The 25,607-nt window shown below is 40.6% G+C and overlaps 1 protein-coding gene across 1 annotated transcript in view; it reads left to right on the forward strand.

Moving 5' to 3' along the window:
• cntnap2a (contactin associated protein 2a) overlaps positions 1-25,607 on the forward strand; it is a 319,930-nt gene that overhangs the window by 128,762 nt on the left and 165,561 nt on the right. The window contains exon 2 of the mRNA XM_070852601.1: positions 13,263-13,373. Coding sequence (XP_070708702.1) covers positions 13,263-13,373 — 111 coding nt within the window. The remainder of the gene's footprint in view (positions 1-13,262; positions 13,374-25,607) is intronic.

Genomic DNA, 25,607 nt, shown 5'->3' on the forward strand with positions numbered 1-25,607 from the left:
TGTTTATGTCCATGTTTTACTAGCTTGCAGTCTTCTTCTCCCCTGCCTTTGTTGGCAAGTTGGAGCATATCTTGGCGTGTTACTGCCACCACACTCAAGTCAAACAAAACAAGGATCCTCTCGTACAAAAACGGCTCCACAGCACTGCTACAGGTCACAGACTTCACAGTGAACCTTAAAAGCTTCTTTTTTTTTCCCACAGCATCCACTCTGCCGTAGTGTCCTTAACGATCGCGACATACGATGAGTCCTACTTGTGTTTATTTCGCAATTATTGTTTCAGAGTGGAGACACTGGCGAACGGTGCTGTAGGAACAACCATCTGCAATGCCAATTACTGAGGCCTTTTCTATGCTGTGCAACATCTGTTAATTTGTGTCCTATGCCTCTTTGTGAAGCCCACTAGGGACCTGCTGTCGTGCAATTCCAGGTGTACGAGACAACACGCATATGTAACTGCTTGCTAATTAGTGAATGGCCGTTTGACCCGGATTTGAAACTATTTCTCAGTGACCCAATGAAAAAGAGGAGCAACTTCAATTAGTCTCTGAAAGCAATTTTGGGATCAGTGTTGTTTAAATTTGCCTGGTTTGACAATTGTGCAGTGAATATAACCTGGCTAAACTATAATGACATATTACAAGGCAGGAATGGTAATTGAGTGCATTGATATCCTGTATGACTGTCAGAGCGTGTCACCTTTCTTTTGTTTACACTAATAATCAACGCCACAAAAGAAATAATGCTGGTAAGGGTTTGTTGACAACAATATTTTTTGTAGGCTGCCAGTCTTTTATTTCCAGTAGTAATCAGTATTGAGTTCATACTAAATACACACTGCCTTCTGCTAGCAGATTCGGCTACTGCAGTCCTTCCCTGCATCTCCTCCTACAGAAAAAAACCTCTCCTGGACTGATGGAGATCATCAGACAAAAATAACTGAGATGGACTATATTGAGTTTATAAATATTACAGAAGAAATGAGGTCACTGAAGGAGGCTTCTATGGCAGCAAACACAATTTAGTCAACCATCACCTCTCAATCTGCTCCAGATGGACTTAGTCAAACTGTAACGTGAATGTGGGCAAAAATGGAAAACAGAAAGCAGAGGCCCAGGCTGCTCCCAGCCACACCAGAGACTAAAGGCAGGCACAGACGGAGACTCTCACACTCACTGGTAGTTTGGAGAGTTCAGACTGCATCACCATGCAGCTGTTGGCACTTTTGACAGCTTCCACTGTGTTCATGACTTGAGTCCAGAAAAAGCCCCCAAGTCCCCGAACTTAAGCTTTCGGTAATGTTGAGAGGAGAGACGTGACAGCACCGCACCAAAACTCCACACACAATGGTTTCACATTGGTCATTAAATAAAGATTGCAGAGTTTTGTATAGTGCATTTTGCCGTTCTGCTCAGCAGGCTGGCAATGAATACTGAATGTTCTTCACTGGCTGACTGACTTACTGACCCCATTGTTAAAAAATGCATGCAAAAGGTGAGACTTTAGCAGACTATCCAAATGATTTTTTTTCTAATTCAGTGATTTTTCAAACTATGTATTGTGTCAGGCCTTTGTGCAAAATACATGTAAACTGACATTTCCCTGGGTGGCCAATGTGGCAGCTACAACAACTCATTAAAGGAGATGGCCATGGATGTTTTTCGTGTTATTATGCTGCAGTTTTGTGGTTGCAATCTGTGATTTTACGCCAACTGGTCTTTAGGATGTCATTTCACCCTAAAAGTATTATGCTCTTTTTTGTATCCAACTCCCTTTAGCTCTAGAGATGTAGCAGTGATGTAAAGCCCTTTGAACAAGCTGGCCAAGCTCTGTCTATCCATGGCTCTGGTCCCAAATAGTGGCAGCTGGCTGACACATCTTGTGGTTGCTATTTTTTCACATCCTAGTTATTTACCTAGCTGGAAATGTCGCTAAGAAGGCTTTGGTAGGCAGCCATTTTCTTTTGCTCTCACCTCCTGTTTTCTTTTTCTCTTCCCTGTTTTCCTTTTTTTATTCTCTCTCTCTCTCTCTCTCTCTATCCTCCTCTCTCTTTCTCTCCCAGCCTCTCTTACTTGCCTCTACCTGCCTTTCCTCTCTTATCATACCATCATATGTAAAACTATCTGTCTCTCGCTCTCTGGGGAATAGGCTGACATTTGCACTTGGATATTGTAGTCATTTGCTTGCCCTAAAGTACCTGCACATACAGAACCCTACTTTGCACTTGAGACATGTGCAAATATCAGCTGTTACGGTCTCACACTTGAGCATAGGTTCATGTGATCTGCATTCATGAATGTATTCCACCGTTTCCTCACAAACCTGGTGACATGTGACACTGACCAAGAATGTATTTAGGTGTTCTGCAAGTGTAATCATGCACATTATGTGTGCATTTGTGGAGGCATGCATTTTGTCCTTTATTTCTTTGCTGAATTCATATGCTTTTTATAATCTTTTTTTTCCTCTACATTACAGTTGCAGCAGGTGGGAGTGCGATACATCTGTGAATTATTGATGGTTAGGATCCTAGATCTGTTTCAAAGATTAGATAGTAACAAAGAAAAACACGGTGGCTGACCTTTCTTGCGCGTGTACAGTAGCTGTGTGGGAACCCCTGTACTGCTTTTTAATCATCTTAATGCCGTAAATGATTTGGGTGTATTGTTGTTGGTAGAGGTGCATTTCTTTTAAGATTCTTAGAAACCGTGTCAGATTTATTGCCAGAAATTTTAAGGCCATAGCCCAACCCAAATTCTCCATTTAGTAGGGTACCAGGGTGTCCTGATACAGATAGTGCTGTCATTATAGTTTTCCTTTTCTGCAGGTTTACCTATATTTGTTACAAATGACTGAAACAGGTAAATAAAATGTTTCCACTGTTAATTTTATGACAACAAATAGTTATCTTAGCAACAGGAAATTGTTGCCTTCTTGCAGTGTGTGGGAGAGAGGCTGTATGTCTGCAAATGCACACAATACAAATGGTTCTATTGAAACACTGGTCACATATCAGATAAACGTAGCCCATCATATAGAGTAGAGAACCACAGCCACAAAAGAGGTTATATTAATCTTCCCAGACACAAAACATACAGTAACAATTGACACATATCTCATAACATCTTTATTCACAACTGTACACTTAAAGAAGGTTGAAGCCCCATGACAACTTGACAGCAGTTTCTGTTTTTCCCATTCATAACTGAATGACCTGTCTACAGTCATGTTTGCTTTTGTGTGTGAGCAGCACTGTAGCCACACACTATATAGAAGATTATAGACCGCAGACCACAGTGACTATTGTTGTCTTTCATCACTGAAGTGCTTGGTGTTTGACAAGAACTTTACCACTGTTTAAACAACTGCAATGACGAGCTCTGCTGCAGTGTAACATAGACTTTGGTATTTTTGCTTGCTAGTTCCATTTATTAAAGAGAGACTCAAAACTTTGACCATGCATTCCATCTGTAACTTGTTACACAGTACAGCATTTTCATTGTAGGAAAATTACCGAGATCCCGACCTCGTCTTTGAGCAATATGAAAATTTGAATTCTAATGGGCTAATTTACATCAAAAACCAAAGCTACAAGTCAGCTTTTGTATAGCTGTATATACTGTATTATAACGACAGACTGACGGTTTTGATATGAAAATTAAATACATGTGGTGAACACTGCATTAGAATTAAACCAAAAAAAAAAAATATTTAGTGTAAAAAATGCTTTATCCATGCATCATGACACATGACATTGTGATGAAAATTATTGTACCTACAATGTACAAAGCAGAAGCCAGCTGACATGTCATTTGAATACTGAATACATAATGTACAATGTGCAAGGGAAGGGATGACATGACAATATTATTACTAAGAAGCTTGAACAGAGGGAGGCTTGGTAGCCAAACTGACCTCCTCATTAAACTGTCAAACATGTCTGCAGATCATTTAGATTAGCTGTTGTCAACGGAGATTGCAAAATCAATGCAACACATGAGGCAAATATATTTAAATGTAATCTGTTGTTTTCTAAAAGAAGCCAGTGATCTGGTAACACTGCCTCTGGAAGGGTTGCCATTATTACAATTAGACTGTTAAACCTCAGTTCCAAGAGGTTTATGTGATAATGGATGGGTACATGGCTTTCTGATTTGACAGGCAAAACACATTTCAAAGCATGTTTTCACACACCGTGATGTGCTGTATTCTTCTTATTATTATTATTAGATTTGATTTCAAAAGTATTAAGGTCTTGTAAGGGAGTATTAGCATCTTTATTACAAATAAATGTTTTTTACTCTCCGATCACTAAAAGCCTTCCATATAGCAGATCTCCTCCAGTGACAGAGTTAGGAAGTCTCTGAGGAAATAACCTGAGGCACTGAAGAGATGCACTGTATTTTCCTGCATACCTCCACTCCTTTAAAATCCACTCTCTCCATTAACTCCCCTCCCTGCCCTTATTGTATGCAGGTCTATGCCTTAGCACAGGACTGAGGGTGTGTTCATGTGCAGCTGGAGGAAGTTGTTGAGAAACCACTCTTGAGACTGAAACTGCAGGAAAGGCATTGTGTGTGAATGACTAAGAGGCAGCTTTCATGTGTGCATCTGTTTCAGCCCAAGTGTTTGTGTCTAAGGGGATCAGAGCAGGTGGATTCATGTATGGATGCACATGTGCGCACGTGTATGTGTCAAGTCGTCATAATGTACATTTATGTGTCTTATTTTCATTACTTAAAGGCAGGGTCTGTAAGTTATTTTAGAAGTACTTTTTGTTATATAGGTTGAATTTTTTGCAACCACATGGCAATCTATAAATGAAATAGTTTGCCAAAAAAAAAAGAAAAAAATCCAGTGTCTGTGGCTGTCAAAGGACTGAAATAAACTCAGCATATCATTTTATTTGGACTGAATAAAATAACTGGACAGCCAACCTGTCTGACCTACCTGCATACCTACCTGCACGCATGCTGCAAGTGCACCCATTGTGCATGACAAGAGTCTCCCACAAGGGTTAAGCTAGCAAGCTTGTCCCACAAGAATGGCAGAGTGGCCAAAATTTTAATCACGACTGCCGTGACTTACCAGCACCAAGCACACACCCACTGAACCGAAGAATGAGCGACGGTTCTCAAATTTGTGTACCGCAACAGGCTCTCGTCTGGCGGGCTAACCATACATCAGTGAAGCCAATCCATCAGCACAAAGCTAAGCCTACGAGCCAAGTGAGCAGTTGCAATAAGCTAAAGGTAACGTTATGTTTGTGACTGCTGTCTTGCTTGTGTTAATATGATTGTGGAGTTGTTTATTTGTTAGACTGAAAAACTAAGAGAGGCTGTCAGTCAGAGGTTGTGTACAGAACAAATAAGGGACCTGGCAAGCACAGCCGGGCTTTTTATCACTGTCGTGGACTCAGCTTCCAGCAGTAGCGTTAGTCATTCAGAGCATGTTCATATGTTGTGGGGGAGTGGCTTTGGAAAAAAGCCTGGAGGGAGGGGGCGGGATATTTTTGGTTGGATACTTTAAAAATCTAGCTACTTTTGCAAGTTTCTCCAACGTTGCTCACTCTGCTTTTAAGACGCAAGAATAATTTCTGGAATAGTTGAGCGTAGCCCAAAGATTTCTCCCAATTTCATGAGCCAGATGCTGCTGCACTCATGGCACAGTGGAGAAAGGAGATAAGCGGGAACACAGCACCAGGTATGCTGGCATGAGTCACATCCAATGACATCGGCTCATCTAAGTCCTAAAAGCACTTCCTTACATGAGATACAAACTATTTTTTAATAGAGAGCCAGGCCACCGGCTCCCTGCAAGGAGCAGTTCTAAAAGTGTACTTCTAACCCTTTATATTCCCAAATATATGCACATGCACATATGACACAGTGCAACTAGGTACAAGTACCATTTATTTTTTTTATTACACTGCCCTGCCCAGTTTCTTTTGACACTCCCCTCCAGTGTATATCACTGCTTATTTCTGTGGTGGTGAGCCAGTTACCCTAATGCTTCCCTTTGGATCTTACTACTATGCCAGTGCAGGGTCAGTATGTTAGGGACCTTATTACTTTTTGTGTAATAAAGGAAAAACTCTTTCAGTGTGTGTATCTACCGTCTCAAACTGACAGAGATGTAAAATATGGACCCTCGCCTACATGCCAGAAGGGAGGCTGCAGACCATTTCCCCTCCCATATAGAAACACAGTCACACTCTTACTACTTTATCAGGCTTTGATGATGTTATTTTTTTTTTCTCTGTGAGCCCGGACAAATCAACATGTCTTAACAAGCCAACAGCCCAAGAAGGTAACATGGCCTTGACTTTGACCCACACTGTTGTCTGTGCACGCATGCAGATACTACACACATAAACAGAAGCACAAACACATCTCTTTCTCATACAAACCCTTACACGGTGGGGCATGACAGAGAGCTATTGACTGCCACTACCTGGCCTGACAGACCATTCACAATTTCTCTATGTGTGAAACCCAATGCACTGAAAGGTGAATTTGTTTGTGTTTGTGCATATGAATGAGCGAAAGGGCCAAATTGAGAGAGAGGGGAAGAAAGCAGTTTTATGACTGTGTGTATGTCATAAATACATGTTTGTGTTTTAGTCCAGGTGATTTTTGTTTCCTTTGTGTGCCTCACACATGTACCGCTGTAATCGCTTTCTTGCGTTTCTTTTGAGAGTACTCGGAATTGCGAGTTGACATCAAGCTCAGCTTTGACTGGGCAGCAGTACAGTGCTGGTGTTTTATGTCTATTTTCTTTCTGTGCTGTGGGAAAGGCCAACGAAAAGCTGCTCCATTAAAATGTTCTCTCTTTTTTTTTCAAAGGAATGAGCACAAATTTGAATTTTAAACATTATACAACTAACATTTGTAGCAACATATGTGACATAAAACATTAAAATATTGTAGCAAATAACTAAATGATGCACACAACTAACTACTGCTAACAGACACACGAAGGAAGGAATGAATGCAACTATGTAGTAATGAATAAATGATCAAATGAATAAATCCAAACAAATACTGCCATGAATAAATAATTAATGATGAAGGCATGGTTGAATGAATGATGTCATAAATGTTGTAAGATATTCAAGTTAGCAAGGAGGACCACATACCCAATCAAGCATGATATTTTAAACAGATGCATTAATTAGAGAGAACACAGGATGAAAACTAAGAGGATAAAACCTCATCACCAAGCAGTGATATTCATTGGAGGAATGTTCAGCAGCTCAGAAAACGCTAAGAAGATTATTGGGTTAGACCTATTCTTTAATCGTATGCCATCAACACAAAATCACTAGAAAAAGTACTGTTCACCTGCGGAGAATTTGCTCTGGAGGGAAGCAAAGCCCCGTGCTGTTCTCTGGTGCAGCCTTGTGAAGCTCTCAACATCACCGGGCCTTTTGTGCAGACTGGGTCACTGGTTCCACCTGGTTCCATACCTCGTCCCTACACAGCTTGGGTCCATTCTCTCCACCTCTCTCTCTCTCTCTCTCTCTATCTCTAGCAGCAGTCGTTTCCACACACCCTACTTGTCTGACGTGCAGGATTCAAAGTGTCTTCAGGTCGAACTTGAACTGTTGTTTCAGGACTCGGGCATTGCAGCTTCACCTCCAGGATGAAGTCAAAACGTTAAGAGAGCGCTGAGAAGACGGCCTGAGAATTTGTAGTTTCTGGAAGAGGGGCGGTGACTTCAGAGGTCCACTCATGCAAAACTTAATGTATCCTCAATTCTAATTTCTTCCTAACTAATCAATAAAGAGTATTACACATTTAGTTCTAATTTTCAAGAGCCTGCCATTCTAAGCAGCTGAAAGGTACTAAACAGTAGGCTCTCAAATCAAATAATACCATTACACTTATGGACAGTATTATTCCAGGTTTCAACAATCAGTAAAATCAGTATCTAGGCTATTGCATTAAAACGAACACACTCTCGATCCCAAATTCACCCCGTATATTGTACCATTCTGTAACCATTTTTGGGGAAACATACAAAAAATCCCATTTGTATACAGCAGAAAAGAGCTGTAAGGATTGTAAGCAGAGCTGACTGTTATGAATCATCAGATGTTTCATATTAGTGTGAGTGAGTATTAACTAAGAGATGTGTGTGTTCACAAAAACAAAGATGAAAGCAAATGCAAACACAGATGTATACAGTTAAGGAGCTGGTTTGCTGAATAGTCTATAAAAGGAATGAAGTGAATGTCAATGAATGAATAATGGTTAAAAATGAGATGATGACCAAATATAAAATTGATTTATGAGCACTAGTGTATATTGGAATTTTTTAATCGACCTAAGTTAACTTTTTAGACACACAGGAATTTGGTTTTTTTTGGTCTCTGTGTAGCAAGTATAGGTGCTTCACAACACGGGCACCAAAAGATGTAGCAAGTATAGGTGGGTATCACAACGGGACACCAATATAATGTAGCAGTATATATGCTACAGGTATAAGGGGGCCTCTCACAAGGGCACCAATAATTGTAGGAGATATTAGGCCTCTCACTGGTGGCACCAATATATGTAGCAGGTTGACTGCCATTTAATTAATTAATTAAAAGCTCTCGTATCGATAGGGGGCACCACCCGTCGTTGGACGGGAAATTCAACTTATTTTATTAGCACAGATGGCTTCAGGTCTTTAACCTTAAGAATTAACCATTAACCATTAACCATTAAACATTAAACAGTCTCAGTTCTAAATGTGTAAGTTCTCAGTGGCATTGATCCTCTTAGACCTTGTTATGAAGAAATATCCAGGCAGCGAAGTGGCGGTTAATACACCTTTTTATTAATAAATGCTAAATATCAACATAAAACACTAATGACTATAAAGGCGGATAAGACAGAAATGAAACTAGACAATCAAGACAGAAGACTAACATTGCTGATAAACCTTTGGATTGGTGATAGTGAAATGAAACTGAATACAGATTTTACCAGAGGACGAGGGGAACACGTCTGACTTTAAGAACGTTGTAGTTAGAACCACAGAGGATCCACTGTCTACTCTCCCTGCAGATTTAGATAGATCTCAGAGCTACACTGACACCAACCTGTGAACTAGCACCAGCTGTTATACTTCATGTGGGCCCTTGGTCCGGCAGCGATGCATCCAGCGGTGGTCCGCAGTCACACAGGCAGGGTCAGCTGTCAGCGTCCCTGGCAGGTTTCCAGGGGAGGAGGAGAGAGAGGAGCTCTCTCCGGAGGCTGAGACAGGAGGCTGGAGGGCCTTGGCGATGTCGGCTCGGTTCACTCGGCACCGTGGTTCAGGAACTTGAAGGTTCTGATGGATCAGGATGTGCTGGTTCTTGGCGGTGGCGTCTGTCGGTCCGTTCGGACTACAGGACAGCCAGCGGCGTTCAGCTCTTACTAGGCAGGGTGCTGAGTCTGGATCTGATGTCGGCCTCAGCTTCAAAACTCGTTTAAGGATCACTAAGAAAAAGTTGTCACTGGTCACACACAACAGTTCAGAGTTATCAAAACGAGAGTTGCTATCAAAAGTACTTGGTTAAGAGGACTTTAAGAAAACTCCGTTACACTTTCAGTCATAGTGATCAGCTATAACTTCAGAAGAACGGTCTACAAAAGTTTAACTTGAAGGTAGCAGGCACAAAGATTATAAGTAACAAAAGAAAAACTTAAAAATAAAATAAAAACGGCAAAGCGGAAAGAAGGGGCTAAGCAATGACAGAAGGGAAGACAGAGGTTTTATCCTCTGCATCTTAGCGGTGTGTCCTCATCTGACAGAGGAACGCCTGTGTCAGATGTACTAAATTAGATTTCTGTTTCATATTCACTATGTTCCAAATCTATTTTCATTCCTAACATTGCATGGTATACAGAATCAAGATATTTCATTTCCAATACATATATTCATTAAGTCTTTACCAAATAACTTCCTAAATGGCATGACACACAATGACCTAATCTTTAACATTCTCAAGTTTGCATTAACTTCCATTATTCTAATTATCACATTACACAGATTAAACAGACCTGGATTGAATATACTGTTGGTTAGTTTCTAATTTATTAGACACAGATTATTAATTATATGGACTTCCTGAGTCTTCTCACTCATTGGTGAATTACAGTGTTATCACAGGATTTGAAGCAGCATCCTCAAAAGTTGTAATTGGTTAGTTGGTCATCCTTGGATATTCATGAACATGTGGGTTACACCATTAGACAAAAGAACACATTAATTAGCATTAACTTATCTGTGGGCACTTTGGACAGTTTCTTTAACCACATTTAAACTTATAGCAGAAATGAAAGAATGTTGATACAGACTTCCCTCATTCCTCTCCCTGATCAGTCTGGCCTGGGCCTCAGGGGTCCACGAGTGAAGGAGAGACCACGGGGTCGCTCGGACAGGACCCTTCTGTCCTAATCACTGGTTCATAGAGGGTTCAGAACGTATATGTCGATAGAAGCCCTTTGTTAACTTTGTGACAGTCACTGTGAGGCCTTTTGCACAACACCTATCCAGAGGCAACCTTTGGGTTCCATCACTTCATCATTTGTCACTTATCAGTCTTTTTTAGCGTTCATCACGTTATCATTCGGAACTCTTATACAATGGCTTCCTGTTTTGGATAAGTCAGTTCAGGGTTAATTCACTGTTAAAGCATGGGTTCGTGGCACCCCCCCCCCCCCAAACCCCTTTTTTTTTTCCTCTGTCACAGGACAGTCCAGGAGGTCATAGGGTAAGTGAGGCAGCCACACTACTGGTTCAACGGGCTACATGTGGAACATCTCTGTTTCCTCTTCGGTGCATGTGCTGGAAAGGAGGAGGAGGGGCAGACACACAGTCACACATCACAGACAGAGAGCACAGAGATCTGTGAAATTTGATGTTTTCCGAATTACATTATCTTCTTGTAAGCTCTGAGCTAAGTTTGTGATTTCATGCCTGAGTATTCATAATTGTTTTGTTATCTGTCAAATGGGTCTTGACACGTGGCGTTTTTCCAGTTAATGTATGAAAATAAGAGTTTCGTGTTGCCACGGTTCCTTCTTTTAACCCTTCGGAGTCTAGGACCGCCACACGCCGTCAAAGTCACATGTCGCACGTTTGAAAACGTAAAGCTGTGACACAAGCACGCAGGTGCTCAATTCAAAGACTGTTGGAAAGCGGACACTTCAAACTTTTTACAAGTGTTTGAATTTTGTTGATCGGCCTATTAAGACTAAAGTTATGAAGAGCCGAAGAACGTTCTGATTCTGAGGAAGACTCCTTTCAGAGGATGAAGTGGATGCTGGAGGTGTCCGCGCAGACCCCCGCTCCTCCAAAGATCCAACTAGTTCCTACTCGGATATTGTGTTTCTTTTGCACTTTTACATACAGTGTGTCCATATATTATGTCAAAATAAATAAATACTTGTAGAATCACATAGGTGAGGTTGTGCTGAAAAGAAAGACACAAAGAAAGGCAAGCTAAGCAGTTTTAATGGGAAACACAAAGGTAAAATGAAAAGTAGTAAAAAACCTCTTTTTACCCCAGACTCTGAAGGGTTAAAGCACTACAGCATTAAAATGTTCTATCAGATGAGTTAGGGTTAGTCAGTTGAAGTCAGGTCAGTTAAACATTACATATTAAGAAATGCATTCTTATTTCTGACAGTCATTTCTTTATTCTTGTGATTTTGAGTGTTAGTGAAAGCCAGAGTTTCTGATGTTGTCAGGTGATGCTGGCAGACCTGTGGACGGAGGTTGTGAATTAACAAAGTGGGTTAACTTGTCACAGAATGGGCACTCAGCATCCCACTGTTGTTCTTCTAGAGTCCTGGCAGGAATTATAAATTGCCATTCTGATTTCATTAGTGTCTTTTTTTTTTTGTTCTTGGCAAACCTGCCGTAAATCGGAAGACTGTCACTTCAGTTTTTCTCTTTCGTCCTCCGTTGTGTTCTGGCAGGGCCTGTTTGTGACCCTCAGAGGTCATTTGAAACCAGGTGAAGTGTATCAGTAGAGATTTTATTCTTCATTATCATCTGCGTTATCATCCTAGCATGAGATTGAGCCAACAAGCATCCATGAATGTACTGCAGGAGTTGAAGAGAAAAAACAGGAGAGCACAGACAGGAAAATGGAGTGCTTTGATAGTAGCAGTAGCGCTAGTCTTGTCTTGATAACAAAATCCAAGCCACATCACACATGGCCACAGTAAATGGTCCCAAACGTGAAAAGACAATTCAGTGATTTGGTGTACACTATTTACATGCTGTTATATAGTTTGTATCTTTTAGAAACTGTCTGAAATTATCTTCATGTTCTCTCTTGAGATTTTTAAGAAATGACAATATGTGACTCAAGTGGCAAACCGGTCTTCAGGTTTTCTCAGAGTTTGTTCCAGATATATGTTGCATAAAAACTTTTGCTTCTCCATGCTTAGTTTTTGTCTCCGGGGGCAGTAAACAGAGCTGTTCTCAGGCGATCTGCGAGGTCTGGACACAGCGTTCTGAATCAGCCGCAGCTACCTTATCGACTTTTTGGGGAGACTCATGAAGGCAGAATTCTACTACTCAGTGCTTGTATGGGATCATAGTTACCTGGTGATATTTTACATAAATCTGTGTCTCTGTCTAATTATGGCAGCATAATTAAGGCAGAATAAGACCGAGCGGGCCTTGATTGTTAAATGTGATTGTTAGCTGCGTGGAGCCTGATCTGGTGGGACTAGAGCAATCCAGGGTTTAATTTAAAGTATTTCACACATCTCCTCTACCCTTTGTCAATTACGCATTTGCATCTGGTCAAGGCCAAGTTGCTTGTTATAGTGGATATTTTGCAGCGAACTCAACAATGTTTTCGAATGCCCCTGTGGCTCGAGTCTGACTGACCTGACTTAGTTCTTGACCCACAAACCAGTTTCCTCAACCTCCAGCTATGCTCATGTGTGTTGTGAGCGAGTCTCTTTTTCACAGTGAAAATAAATAGTCCGATTTTTTAGCTCCGACTACTTAAATTGAGTTAAGGAGGTCTTATCCTGCACGTTATTTATTTAATATTCACCCAACAGTGATTCAGAGCTGCTGAGAACCACTTCAACTGCTTCATGCACTTAGATAAATGTATGTTCAGCATTAATGCATATTCTGTAATTAATGTTAAGTATACTAATGGTCACAATTTTTTCCTTCCCTCCTCCTACTTTGTCTCTCCTGTTGTCTTTCCCATTTCTCTCTCCCTGGGACTTCATACTCTATCTGTCTCTCTACAGAGAAGTGTGATGAGGCTCTAGCCTCTCCTCTGCCCCACACAGCCTTCACCAGCTCAACCGTCTTCTCCAATGGGTATGCACCTGGATATGCCAAGCTCAACAGGAGAGGAGGTACACACACACGCTTGCAAAAACATACACTGAAAAACCTGCTGAAGGATGTACACACACATCCTGCAGACAGAGGGAAAAGTAAATATCTAACTCAGGTACATGTTCATACATCTTCATGAATGATTTTACAGATGACCCACTGAGAGGTAAATGGCCAAGCCTTCATAGAGTGACACGCTTCATAGCGCTTCACAGCTGCTCTCACCCTCCTCCGCCGCTTTCTTCTCTCCCTCTCTCTTTCCTTTTTCTTCTTCTCTGCATTTCTTCCCTCCCACTTCCTTTTCCCTCCCTCAGCTTCAGTCATTATCTCAGTGACTCAGGCTAGAGCTCATTTCCACATCAGTCCACAGCAGAGAGAGATAGGGCCACACAATTACACCCCTCTATGTTTATACAATTAATAATTCATACTTTTCCATCTAATATAGTCACACTACAGCTGAGGCAACAGAGCTCAGAGCTGGCAAATAAAGGCAAGGTAATCTGGTGTGTTTAATCATACCAATAGAATTATTGCTGAGAGAGGACAGGACTGCTCCTCCTTTAACAATGATACCCACTAACAAGAGGGAAAAAAAAAGATGGAAAAGAGGAAGGACAGAAATAAAGACCAACCTGTCCATGACAGTGGTAATGGATGAGTGTGAATATACAATATAGCTTGTGCATTCTGTTTTCCTCCTATGAGTGAAAAATGGCATCATCTATTGGGACTATTTTCATGAAATACGCACATCTGAATAAGATCAATCTGCTGACGTGTAGACGGTGTTACTTGTTCAAAACAATGTTTTACATCAGTTTGGGCTAAACAAAAATGTGAACATTTCTGACCCTAACACAGATGTGTTCCCTTCTAAGAAAGAATTGCAAGATTCATTACCCAGACTAAATGACTTGCTGAGGCAGCTAACCTCCAAAATCTAAAAATACAATGGTTAAACCCCTTGGCTTGAATATGTCCATATACATTGTACTGTTTCTGTACTGTTGAGCAGTGAAAAACTATTCTGCCAAAAAAAGAACTACTCAGCTCTCTCCCTCTGTCACTACCTGTCATTTCTGACTTATAATTAGAACCCCAACATGTTCTCACATGTCTCCAAATTTGAGTGAATCAAAAGATGTTACATGGCAGTCAGGACCACTACTGAAAAAAAACACAAAACTGACAAACTCTATTGGATGTTGACTCAATAGTTTGTCCAAAAATGTAGACAAACTGAGACAAATGTCGAAGCAGTACTAGTAGCGGGAGTGAGAGAAAAGGATGTAAAGATTAATTTCATCCCCTGTGTCTTGGTGTCCTCGAGGATGACACTGTGTGCGGATGATGAGGTCATCGCCTCGTTAGCATACAGGATATGACAAGGGAGGAATATAGAATTTGAAGGATAAGGAAAGGCAGAGAGGCTCTGCAGGGAGGGACAATTAGATAATTTCCCTAAGAAAAAAGTTTTCTATGGGAATAAGAAATGTGTCATGAAGTCAGCTTCTTTTCTTAAAACTGAATCTCAGTTTATCTGCTGTTAAGGAAGAGGCTGCCCAAAATTGAAAGTCAACATTGTTTGTCAGTTTCTAACGCAAAATACAAAACACATCAGTACAAAACAGAAGCACAGACAGCATGACCTGTGTGATAAGTGAGAGCCTATGTGATAATGTGCACAACAGGCATAACAAATACACATCATTTACTGACATGGATTTCCACCACAGCTGCAGATCATCAGCCACTTTTTAGCCACTCATGCCATTATTATTCATGTATTCGTTATTGTCATGTTATTCACTCTTACCATATTGCTCTTTATTAGTCATATTCCTATTGTCAGTAATATAGTCACTATTATTGTGGTTGTTTGCTGTGTATATCCCCTCCTACCCCCCACCCCCCTTCTCTCTCTCCATCTCCCTCTCTCTCTCTCTCTGTCTGGAGAGCGCCTTGAGATAACATTTGTTATGAATCTGCGCCATATGAATAAAGACTGATCGATTGATTGACAGTGAAACATTTGCAGACACACAAAACACACTGAGAAAGAAGTGACCAGCTAATTAAGCTTCTTACGACTGAACATCAGTCATTCGCACAAACGCTCATGAAAGTCCGCACATTAAACAGCCTTACTTTCACAGAAAGGCAAGCATCTCAAAGCATGCGCGTTGACAAAAACAGGATTGCACTCCACACTTAAACATTTATTCATGAAAACAAAAACAGCAACAGCAGCGTGGAACTGTTCACTCTCAACAGACGCATATAGAGCAGATTCACAAACGCACGGGAACACAGGCTCATGCCCACACAGCCATACCAGAAGCGGGGGTCCCTCCAAGCACCTACTTTTGGCAGCCAAATGTGCCGTCAGTGGCATGAGTGTGTGCTGATAAGCCAATCTACTCCAATCTCCCAGTGCTATGGAACAGGAGAGGCACAAAATCAATGGGACACACCACTCATATTAAGCGTGTGTTGTGAATGCTGACAGCTATCAGAGTTTTAGGCTGCAGGCACGTGTGTGGTAGGGTGTGTGTGTGTGTGTGTGTGTGTGTGTGTCTATATGCATATCCCCTTCTGGGTGTACGTTTCTGTCTGTGTATGCGCGTGAAAGAGAGGCAAAATGATGCCATAACAATTTTCCAGCAGGCAGCTGTCTGCTGTATGCCAGCCAGTCACCAGGCCCCTGGTACCCACCCTTGTTGATCATGTAACTGGTGTCTCACACACACACACACACAGACACACACACTCACTGTGTTCTCCATCCATGTCTGTGTGTGTAAATGCGAGTATGCGTGTTTAACATGAGTAACAAAGTGCTCTATGCATATAAATGCATAAACTGGAATAAGCTCGTGTACACAGCTTTATATATGTGGTTATTTGGAAGAGGGCGCTCTCTAGATGTTCTGTCTGGTTCTTGAAACTTAAACACATTCTTTACCAACAGACTCATCATCATAATACTAAATGCCTTTTTGTTTGTCTAGAAAACACAATCACACACACACACGATGTCACCCTATGGTACATTTATCAATAAAATTACATTATGGCAAGTTATTTAGGACCAGCTCAGTTTGATTGTCAGTCGCTGTGGTCTATTATTACATTAGCTATAAACTAGATTTTTATTTCCATTATTATTTTTGTAGAAGGATAAATCAAGCAAGGACAGTTTCTGCCTCTGGGTTTTGAAGACAGAATCAACGGATGAAGACCCTGACGCTCATTCTCATTTCATCATCAATCATTTGCACTCATTTACTCTTTTAACCTCCCTCTCTCCATCTGTTAATAGCTCATTCTCACCATCATTCTCAATTTCCCATTTTTACCCTCTCTTGTCCACTATTTCTTCTTTTTTCACATTCATCTCCTTCCATCCACCTGTCCACTCTTTCTCCCCCTCCCTCGACTTCCTTTCAATCAATCATCTCCACCACCGTGACCCCTGCTCATCCTTTTCTCTTTCAATTTCTGTCTCGTGGTTATGATTCTTCCCTATCTCTTGCCATCACTTCTCTGTCTCTACTGCCTCAAATGCACATCCTCCCACCCACTCACCGTCTCTTCTTAATGCCGCTCCTGCACATCTCAAGAGTGTCTGACAGAGAAAAAGGTGAGCCTGTACCCTTGCAGCCAAAAATCTCTAGTCTATTTGGACAAAGAGGGAGGAAAAGTGAGGTTGAGAGACAGGGAGGCAGTGAGGGACAGAGAGAGGACAGTTAATGAAATGCAGACAAGGATCTTTTCCTCACATCTTAAACTCAGAGTTTCTCAATCGCATCAGATCTCTCGGTTTGAAAATAGGTCACAAAACATTTTAACACGGATATTAAAGTAACAATATTTTGTGTAGCCTTTGGCAGCCCCTGTGAACAGAAGCGCCACCACCTTTTGTCACAAAGATATTGATGTGGCCGAGATTCAACTTATTTTGAATACTTTTCTTTTTCTTTTCTTTCCTTTTTTCAAAAAAACACAGTTGTTTGCAGGGTGTAAAGCACTGACGTAATGAATACATGTGTGGCTATGTTAGATTAATATACTAGTAAACTAGTAATTTAATATATTGATAAACTAATATATTAATAAACTATTACATTATGATGGTAAAAACAAAGTAAACTTTGTTTTAGCACTGTTCATATATACATTTGACCTGCAATGTATTTCATAAATAAAAGAGACATATTACATACCTGTGTAGAGTCAGGATTGGTTTTGAATCCATTCAAATTCTACACTTCTCACCATCTGCTGAGTGACAGATCAAGGCTGACTTGTGTTTTCAGCCGTGCTCTATTAGCTTTTTTTCATGCTTGGGTCAATTCTTTTTTGTTGCTTTTTGCTGATCCTGCATCAGTATCGACTATAACCACAAAATATAACATGAAAAATTAAATTCACTAAAGAAAAATCCTTCTCCTGCTTCCTTTTAACTGGCTTATTTAGCCTACTTCTCACTGCAAAACTTTACCTGGCAAAACATTTGCTCTTTGGGTCTGCGAGCCATAAATCATTTGTTTGATTTGGCGAAGAATCAAACCTGGTGGCAGCCTTTTGAGTAACAAAACAGAAATAGCCAATATAGCCAGTCTTCTTGCTGATACTCTTGTTAGCTTATGTAGGTCATGTAGAGGCATTTGTAACCTGTTAAAAGCTGGCAATTTAGTACAGAGTCATTGAGGATATTCAAATATTTTCACCGGCTGAATAATACCTCCTGTGTCCAGTAAATTGACTCTGACGTGTAAAGAGGATGGAATGGCCGTTTAAGAACTAATTGTAAAATGGTGGCATGCTCATATTCACATGACTCTTTCTCTGCTTGAGCCGTGGGAAATATTGGACCTAAAAGCAGGTTAATGTAACAGAAAAGGTTTTAAAAACTTAACATTTAGTAAAAGAGTAATGAGCTCCAAATAGATTTTCAGTATTTTACATGGCAACCACATGAGCTGTGATCTGCACCTCACACACGGCTATGTTCAGCGCTGCCAGCCGAAGACAGATGCCCCATGGATACAGGTTAAAATAGAAGAGGCATGGAGAGGCTGAAAGCAAAATAGAGAGGAGGAGAGGGAGGAATGGAGAGAGTGAAAGAGGGGTTCTTGGAAGAGCGACAACAGACTGAAGTGGACGAAAGGAACAATGAGCTGAAGATCAGTGAGGGACAGTTAAAGTGAAAAGTGATGAGCCGTGTATGATGGTTTATATATTTAAAGCATTCCATATAACATCAAATACTGACATTTGGCCTTCAGTTTTACAGAGGATCTCAAGTCTTATGTAATAACAAAAAAGTATCAATCAAATTTCCTTGTGAGTGCGTCTTATTGCTGCTCTTGAAAATGGGTCATTTTAATGCAGCTTTCATTTGTAGAAAACTTACAGAATACAGAAAAGCCTACAGAATACCGTGCATGTGAGCACGCATGTGTGCTCACGTTGTTGGGCAGCGCAGACGAGACAGAGCGCGAGAATCGGCCGATAATCACAAACACGTGGCCACTGATCTTTATATTCCATTTTCTTTTCTCCTCCTCTTTCTCTCCTTGTCCCTCTTCCTTTGTGTTTCGCTCTCCCCTGCTCTGTCCTGTCCCTCTCTACCCTCCATCACATCCTTGTCTCCCCTTTCTCCATCTCATTTTCACTCCATAGACTTTCTATTTTCTACAGTAACATTCTCAATCCCACACTCCATTTTCTCAGCCTGTCTCCTTTCTTTCTTTCCAGACCTTATTATCTATTTTTTCTTCTCTCATTCTCACCCTCATCCTATATACTTCTCAAAGTTTTCCAAAGTTTTAAAAAGTCCCCCTCTTATTCAAATGCACAACATCACAGTACTGCAGAACTGTGCTCTGACTTACTGCACAATTAACCAGATCCCCCCTCCCTTTTCATGCATTGCTTTTCACTCTCTGTCATCTGGCAAAGTTGTTTGATGTCTCTAGCCGTTGCAGTCATCCATCGATAATGGCGGTCCGCTCCTAATTAAATTACTCTGTCTCCATCCGCTCCCTTTGCTTCATGACAGAAAGATGAAGTACTAGCAGAGGGCTAACCAGCTGTTTTCTCTCAGCTCCCCTTTTCCGGCGGCCTAGCATCTTAATTAATTAAGATGTTATACTTTCTGTTAATGTGATTTTTGTATGAAAAGCGGCTACTTTGATAAACATACTGTCACACGTCCTCTGGGGTGCTGGAACACACAAAACATAAGGCCACACAGAGCCATGAAAGTGTTTAAACCCGCATGTGTAGAAACAAATTCTGCTATGTGTACGCTTCCACCCACACACACTCTCATACTGAGAATAAGACAGAGGAGAAATGTTCTCCTGTTTGATGCTCTGTTTTTCCTCTGTCGCGTTTGTTTGTGTGTCATACCTGTCACCGACTGCCTGCTCGTCTCTCGTCCAAAATCACCGTGGCTCCATCACTCACCATTGCAACACGGGTCTTCTGTGTTTCAGGAATCTTCATCTCCTTTTTTTGTACTCGCTCACACACTTCTTTGCTCACTTTTTAAAAACATTTTTCTCTTTCATAACACAATTGGTGTGAAGTCACTCAGTTACACTGGATGATGCACATCCCGGTGCAGGAATTCTTAGTCACAAAATGGTACACTTTTACTCACATTCACTCACTTTTATGTTTCACAATTGCATTTGCGAGATTGAGGTGTCAGAGGCTTTGTTAGTCATGTAGATATTCCACAGAGTCCGGTACTTTTCTCCCTTTTCTTTCTGTAATCTGAAACTGCATGTTGTTTGATCCATACTGTATATGCCATTGGTTCAGGGTGGGAGGCTCTTTACAAATCCAGCATCTTGTAATTGCCTCCTTGGTGGCTACCATGAGAATTTTTAGTAAATATTTGTCTCTGATATCCAGTTCCTTAGATATGTTTCCTAAGTGGAGAGAGGGTGACAAGTGAACTCCATATCAAATCCAAATATACTCTTAGCGACGACTTGAACATCAGCCCAGGAAGGCTGCAAGATGGAAGAAGACCAAAAGATGTGAGTGTGATGACAGTACCCAGCACTTGCTCAGTCCAGTTTGTCTTGATTTTATTTTTAGGGTTATAAAAAAAATCACACAGTTTTTCCTGCTAAAGTCATCTTTGCGAGTTTGTAATGGTCATCTGGATGCTGATGATGAGAGACCATTCCTTCAATGTACAGTTCTTTTCCCCCTAATATAGATTTATGTAGTCTGTTGAGATGTTCTTCATCAATTATATACTTACATACCCACTGATCCATCTGCTGGGTTTAGAGTGGTATGCTTTCATACACGTCTGTGTTAGACCAGAGGACTCCTCTCTGCTCAGTGCCTTCACTTCTTTTACATGATAGTGCCACTTTTTCGAGGATTTGTAATTTATCTCTCTAATCCATATTTTTCAGACATTGATTGAATTTTACTAATTCCCTGTCCTTTACCAATAAAGAATATGGTGTGATACTAGGCCTTATCCATTGTCTGTATCTGAAATGGTCTTAATTTTGCCGTTACATACTAATCCCGCAGGCATGGTCATCCCGTCCTCCTCCCTTACGGCAACTGCAATGTAGTACATCTATGATTTTCTGTCATCCTATATAAACCTTGATATTTGCATGTCCCATGTTGTGTGTGTGGTATCTGGTGGGTGCATTACATCATCGGCATCAGAGAAGATACAACGTGTGTAAGGAATTTGAACTGGTAATGATTGGAATAGATATAATAATCTGGAATAGATGATCATTTTGATGGTCATTATCCAAGGAGTGAAGCCCATCTGTTTTATTCACATATATTTTATACTTTTTATATTCTACAGTATTCTTCAACATTCTAACTGAGTTGAATTTACTGTAGAGGATTAAAATTGAGGACCAAGGCTTGGGTTTTCTCTATATTAAGGAAAGAGCCTGATAATCTACTACACAATGTTTGGAGACCCATGGGTATAGGCTACTTGATGCTGTTTTTTTCAAAGCGACAATAACATGGTCTGCATACAGACATATCTTGTGTTCTGTATGTTTTATGCCCTTGAGGGCTGCCGGTTCAACAATTTGAGGAGCACTGGACTGACTGGTCACCAGTGGGATTGAATTTCTTGCAAAAAAACAAATTCCTCCATGATTTGATAAAGATGCTGCCACCCCAGCAAGTCAAATACTTTTTCAGAGTCACCAGGAGGTGCTGATGTTTATATTTTTTTTTTTATCGTTCCTCTATGGACACAGCTCCTTAATGTTCATATAAAACCTGTTTGGTCCCCATCTGTTAGTACTGGTATCACCTCCTCCATCCTTTTAGCCATGCATATAGGTTGTCATCTTGACTTGAAACAGTGATAGGCATGGATGTGTTGCATTTCTTTCTATCTTTGCCTTCTTCAGGGATTATAGAAATACTGGCTTCCTTCCAAGATGGGGCCAGAACTCTTTTAAATTGTGGTTGAACTACTTACAGAGTTACTTGCTCTTACAATGACATGTATGACTTGGACGGGAACCCATCCTTGCCTGGTGATTTGCCTGCTTTCAGACTAGAGGTTGCTTTATCAATTTCCTCTATAGATATCTCTTCATCGAGTTCATCGTTATATAATTTTTCAATGCTGGGTAACTGGTTTAGAAACTCTTCTATTGTAAATGCCTCTGCTTTATCCAGCTCAGTGAACAAGGACTTGTAATATCTTAAAATGCTCTTTGTTAAGGCCACCCACATGTTATTTTGTTAGATTCAGGGTCTCTTATTTCAAGAATATGATTGTCAACTTGTTGTTTGCATAATTACTAACTTAGCAGCTTTGTTGCTTTTGACCCTGTCTCATAATATTTTTGCCTTATGAACCTGAGTTTGCTCTCTCCATCTTCCCTATGAATTTTGTAGTTCTTTTTGTCATTTCTTTGAATCTTGGATTGCAGAACATTCTTGTAATTATTTTCTACAATGTATCTTTGCATTTGCTATCCATGAATAACTTCAAGTACATACCAGTGTGATCTGAAAGGTCCTTTTTGCCAATCTGACATCCTTTTAATCTATGCCTTTTGGAGTTGTATGTTAAAACAAAAACAGTTCTTGAATATAAATTATGGCGGACAGAGTAAAAGATGTAGTCTCGATCTTAGAAGTCTCACTTTATATCAATCAGCCCAAAATCTTTCTTTTATCCAGATTTCTAAGTGAGTTCTTCTTATTTTTTGGAAAGTTGTATCTAATTTGGGGTCAAGATCATATTAAGATCCTCTGCACAACGTTTCTATGGTAATCAGGTGAAAGAATTTTTTTTATTATTATTTATCTTATTACTTCTAGGAGGGTTATATATATTGAATGAAATCAACGTTTCATCGGCTAATTTACCCTTGAAAATTACAAATTTGCCCAGTTTATCCTTAATCTCTGATATGAATTTGAAATTAGTTGAGAGTAAAATCAAAATTGCATCCCCACATTTGCCCCCCTTTTAGTGGGGCTAGAAACAATGACTGTGACAACTTGAAATTCCTTATTACACATTGTGGACAGTTACAAAATATTTAAATTATTGTCCATTGTTAGACATTGTTAGTTCTGCAGGGCCTAGTCTAATGCAATAGGCTGTCAAATGTTTATAGTAACACATATTGACTTAGGGCCCCTGGTTTTACAATCCAAGAATAAAAAAGAATGAGGGAGTAGGTAAAGGAGCATAGTTCTCTCAATGGCAAGCAAGTGTAGTATCTTCCTCTCCAGTGCACCTTTGAAATCCATGCAGTTTCTCGTGAATGCTTTGCTGATATCTCATCTCATCTCAGTGATAGGAGCTGTTCATGTTCATGTGAGTGAATAATGTGCCCATCATGTCCCTGGTCTGACAGATGTGGGGCACTAGAAGGCCTACAGATAGATCTTCTTGGTTTTAGTTTTTATAACTTGTTGAATTTGGGGGATTTAGCTAGCCAGTAGGGAGCTAACGTTTTACATACCCATCAAGGAGAAGCCCTCTATCATTCTCACTTGATCTTTCTGCGTTTCTCCACTCTCCCCTTTTTTCTTCTCATCTGACTCATTTTCTAATATTAACTACTGCAAAAGCCAATTACCCAGTCAGGAAGTTGAAATAAGCCACATATTTTCAATTTCCCTACTGGGCTGTTAAAGTTAAAAACATCTGTTGTTAACACAGTTGGTCACACTCCAGTTCCCAATTCAACTCTCTGTGGATCATAGATACATACTGTCATGTATATATGTTTTCACATTATCTCCCTAGGGATGATGGACAACCCTGTGACTTATCCAATTAGGTGAGGCCTGATCATCTTTATCTCTTAAAAAAAAAAACAGAGGAGGGAGCCAACTCGACAGCCTAACATGAGATGAGAAGAGCAAAGACGGTGGTGAGGCTTGCTAATGTAGTGGAACACTGTTTGATTCAAGTTCAAAGAAAGCAAAGGGAGCTTTTATAGCTTTCCTTGTGGTCTCATCTAATGACACATAGCCAAGGGTTTTTGAAATAGTGTGAAGTGAGATATTTGAGTGTGTGTGATAAAAGAAAAATATCCACATAGAAAAATATCCACATAGATTACATTAGTTGACTGTTTCAAAAGACAGCCATTTTTGGAAATAGTTCCCAGAGGACACTTCCTGGTTTGAGTTTCTCTCCACGTTCGCCTGCTTTTCCTTAGTCAGTGCATTCCTGTTGGTACATACTGTACATATATATGGCCTCCACATTCCCAGGATGGCTTTCTGTTGGTTTACTGTGTGTTTATTGTTATTGGTTTTCGTGAAAAATGGGCAATAGCTAGCTTTCTATGGTCACTTGGTTTGCAGCCTAAAGATACTGTTTTAATGCCCCAGAAAAACAGAACAATTGATAAAAACTGTTGTTTCGTGTATGTGTATGTGTATGTGCACATAAATACATTTTTGTGCACTCTTACTCTTGTCCGGGAGAATATTTGTGCTCATAATCACTTGTGATATCAATATTGTTCCACTATAACACACGTTCAGACTGTACTACCGCTGCTACAATGCTGGGTTATCTGTGTCATCTCAGATAGCTCAAGCCTTGTTTTGCAAGCTTGGAGAAACTCCAGCCATGTTTTTCCCCAGTTGGCTCTTTTTCTCTCAGAAGGAGCCTCTCTGTGTGAATTCCATTCGGCCAATACAGACCTGTGAAGGGCACAGCATAGGGACATTTTCACCAAGGTAGCTTTCAGGTAGCACATTAATCTGATTTCTAACATGCTGCTTTTTAAAAATACCAGCATCAGTGATGCCACAGGAATCAGAATCAGGTTTATTGTCATTATACGGCAAAGTATAATGAAATTCTGTCTGACCTCTCCCATATGACATTTACAAACAAGACAATAAATAAAGATATAAAAATAGGCAAAAGGAAATATATATATATTTCTCAATATATATATATATACACATACTTATCAAGAATATACACAATTATCAAGAATAACAGTTACGAAATAAACACTATGTACAGAACAGTGCAATGCAGCATGAAACATGAAACATGAAAAAGTGAGTAACAGTGTATGTACAAAGATAGTGCAGCTAGCCTCAGCTTAAAGGCTGCTGAGGTAGTCCTGGTTAGGAATTCGTGGAAACAGGGGGGAGGGGTGTGGTGGAGGCCACAGCTCTGGGGTAGAAGCTGTTCCTCAGCCTGTTCGTGGTGGATTTTAAAGTTCTGAACCGCTTCCCAGACGGAAGCGGTTCAAACAGGGAGATTCCAGGGTGTGTGGTGTCCAGTGTGATGCTCCTGGTCTTCTTCCTCAGTCTGCTGGCATAGAGTGTGTCGAGGTGAGGGAGCTCCAGCCCGATGATCCTCTGAGCTGCCTTCACCACTCTATGCAGGGCCGCCCTCTCCGCCGTCGTGCAGCTCCCCTTAGATCTCCTGATGTCAATGATCATCTCTTTTGTCTTGGAGGTGTTCAGGACCAGGTTGCTGTCCTCACACCACTCAGCCAGATGCTCCACCTCTTGCCAGTATGCAGACTCGTTGTTGTCCGTGATGAGGCCAACTACTGTGGTGTCGTCTGCAAATTTGACTATGGAGTTGGAAGTGTGAGTGGGGGTACAGTCATGTGTGAAGAGTGTGAAGAGGATGGGGCTCAGCACACAGCCCTGTGAGGTTCCAGTGTTCAGGATAAGGGCAGAGGAGGTGTGGTGTCCTATTCTCACTTGTTGTG

Source organism: Pempheris klunzingeri, chromosome 21, assembly GCF_042242105.1.
Source record: "Pempheris klunzingeri isolate RE-2024b chromosome 21, fPemKlu1.hap1, whole genome shotgun sequence".
Lineage (NCBI taxonomy): Eukaryota > Metazoa > Chordata > Actinopteri > Acropomatiformes > Pempheridae > Pempheris > Pempheris klunzingeri.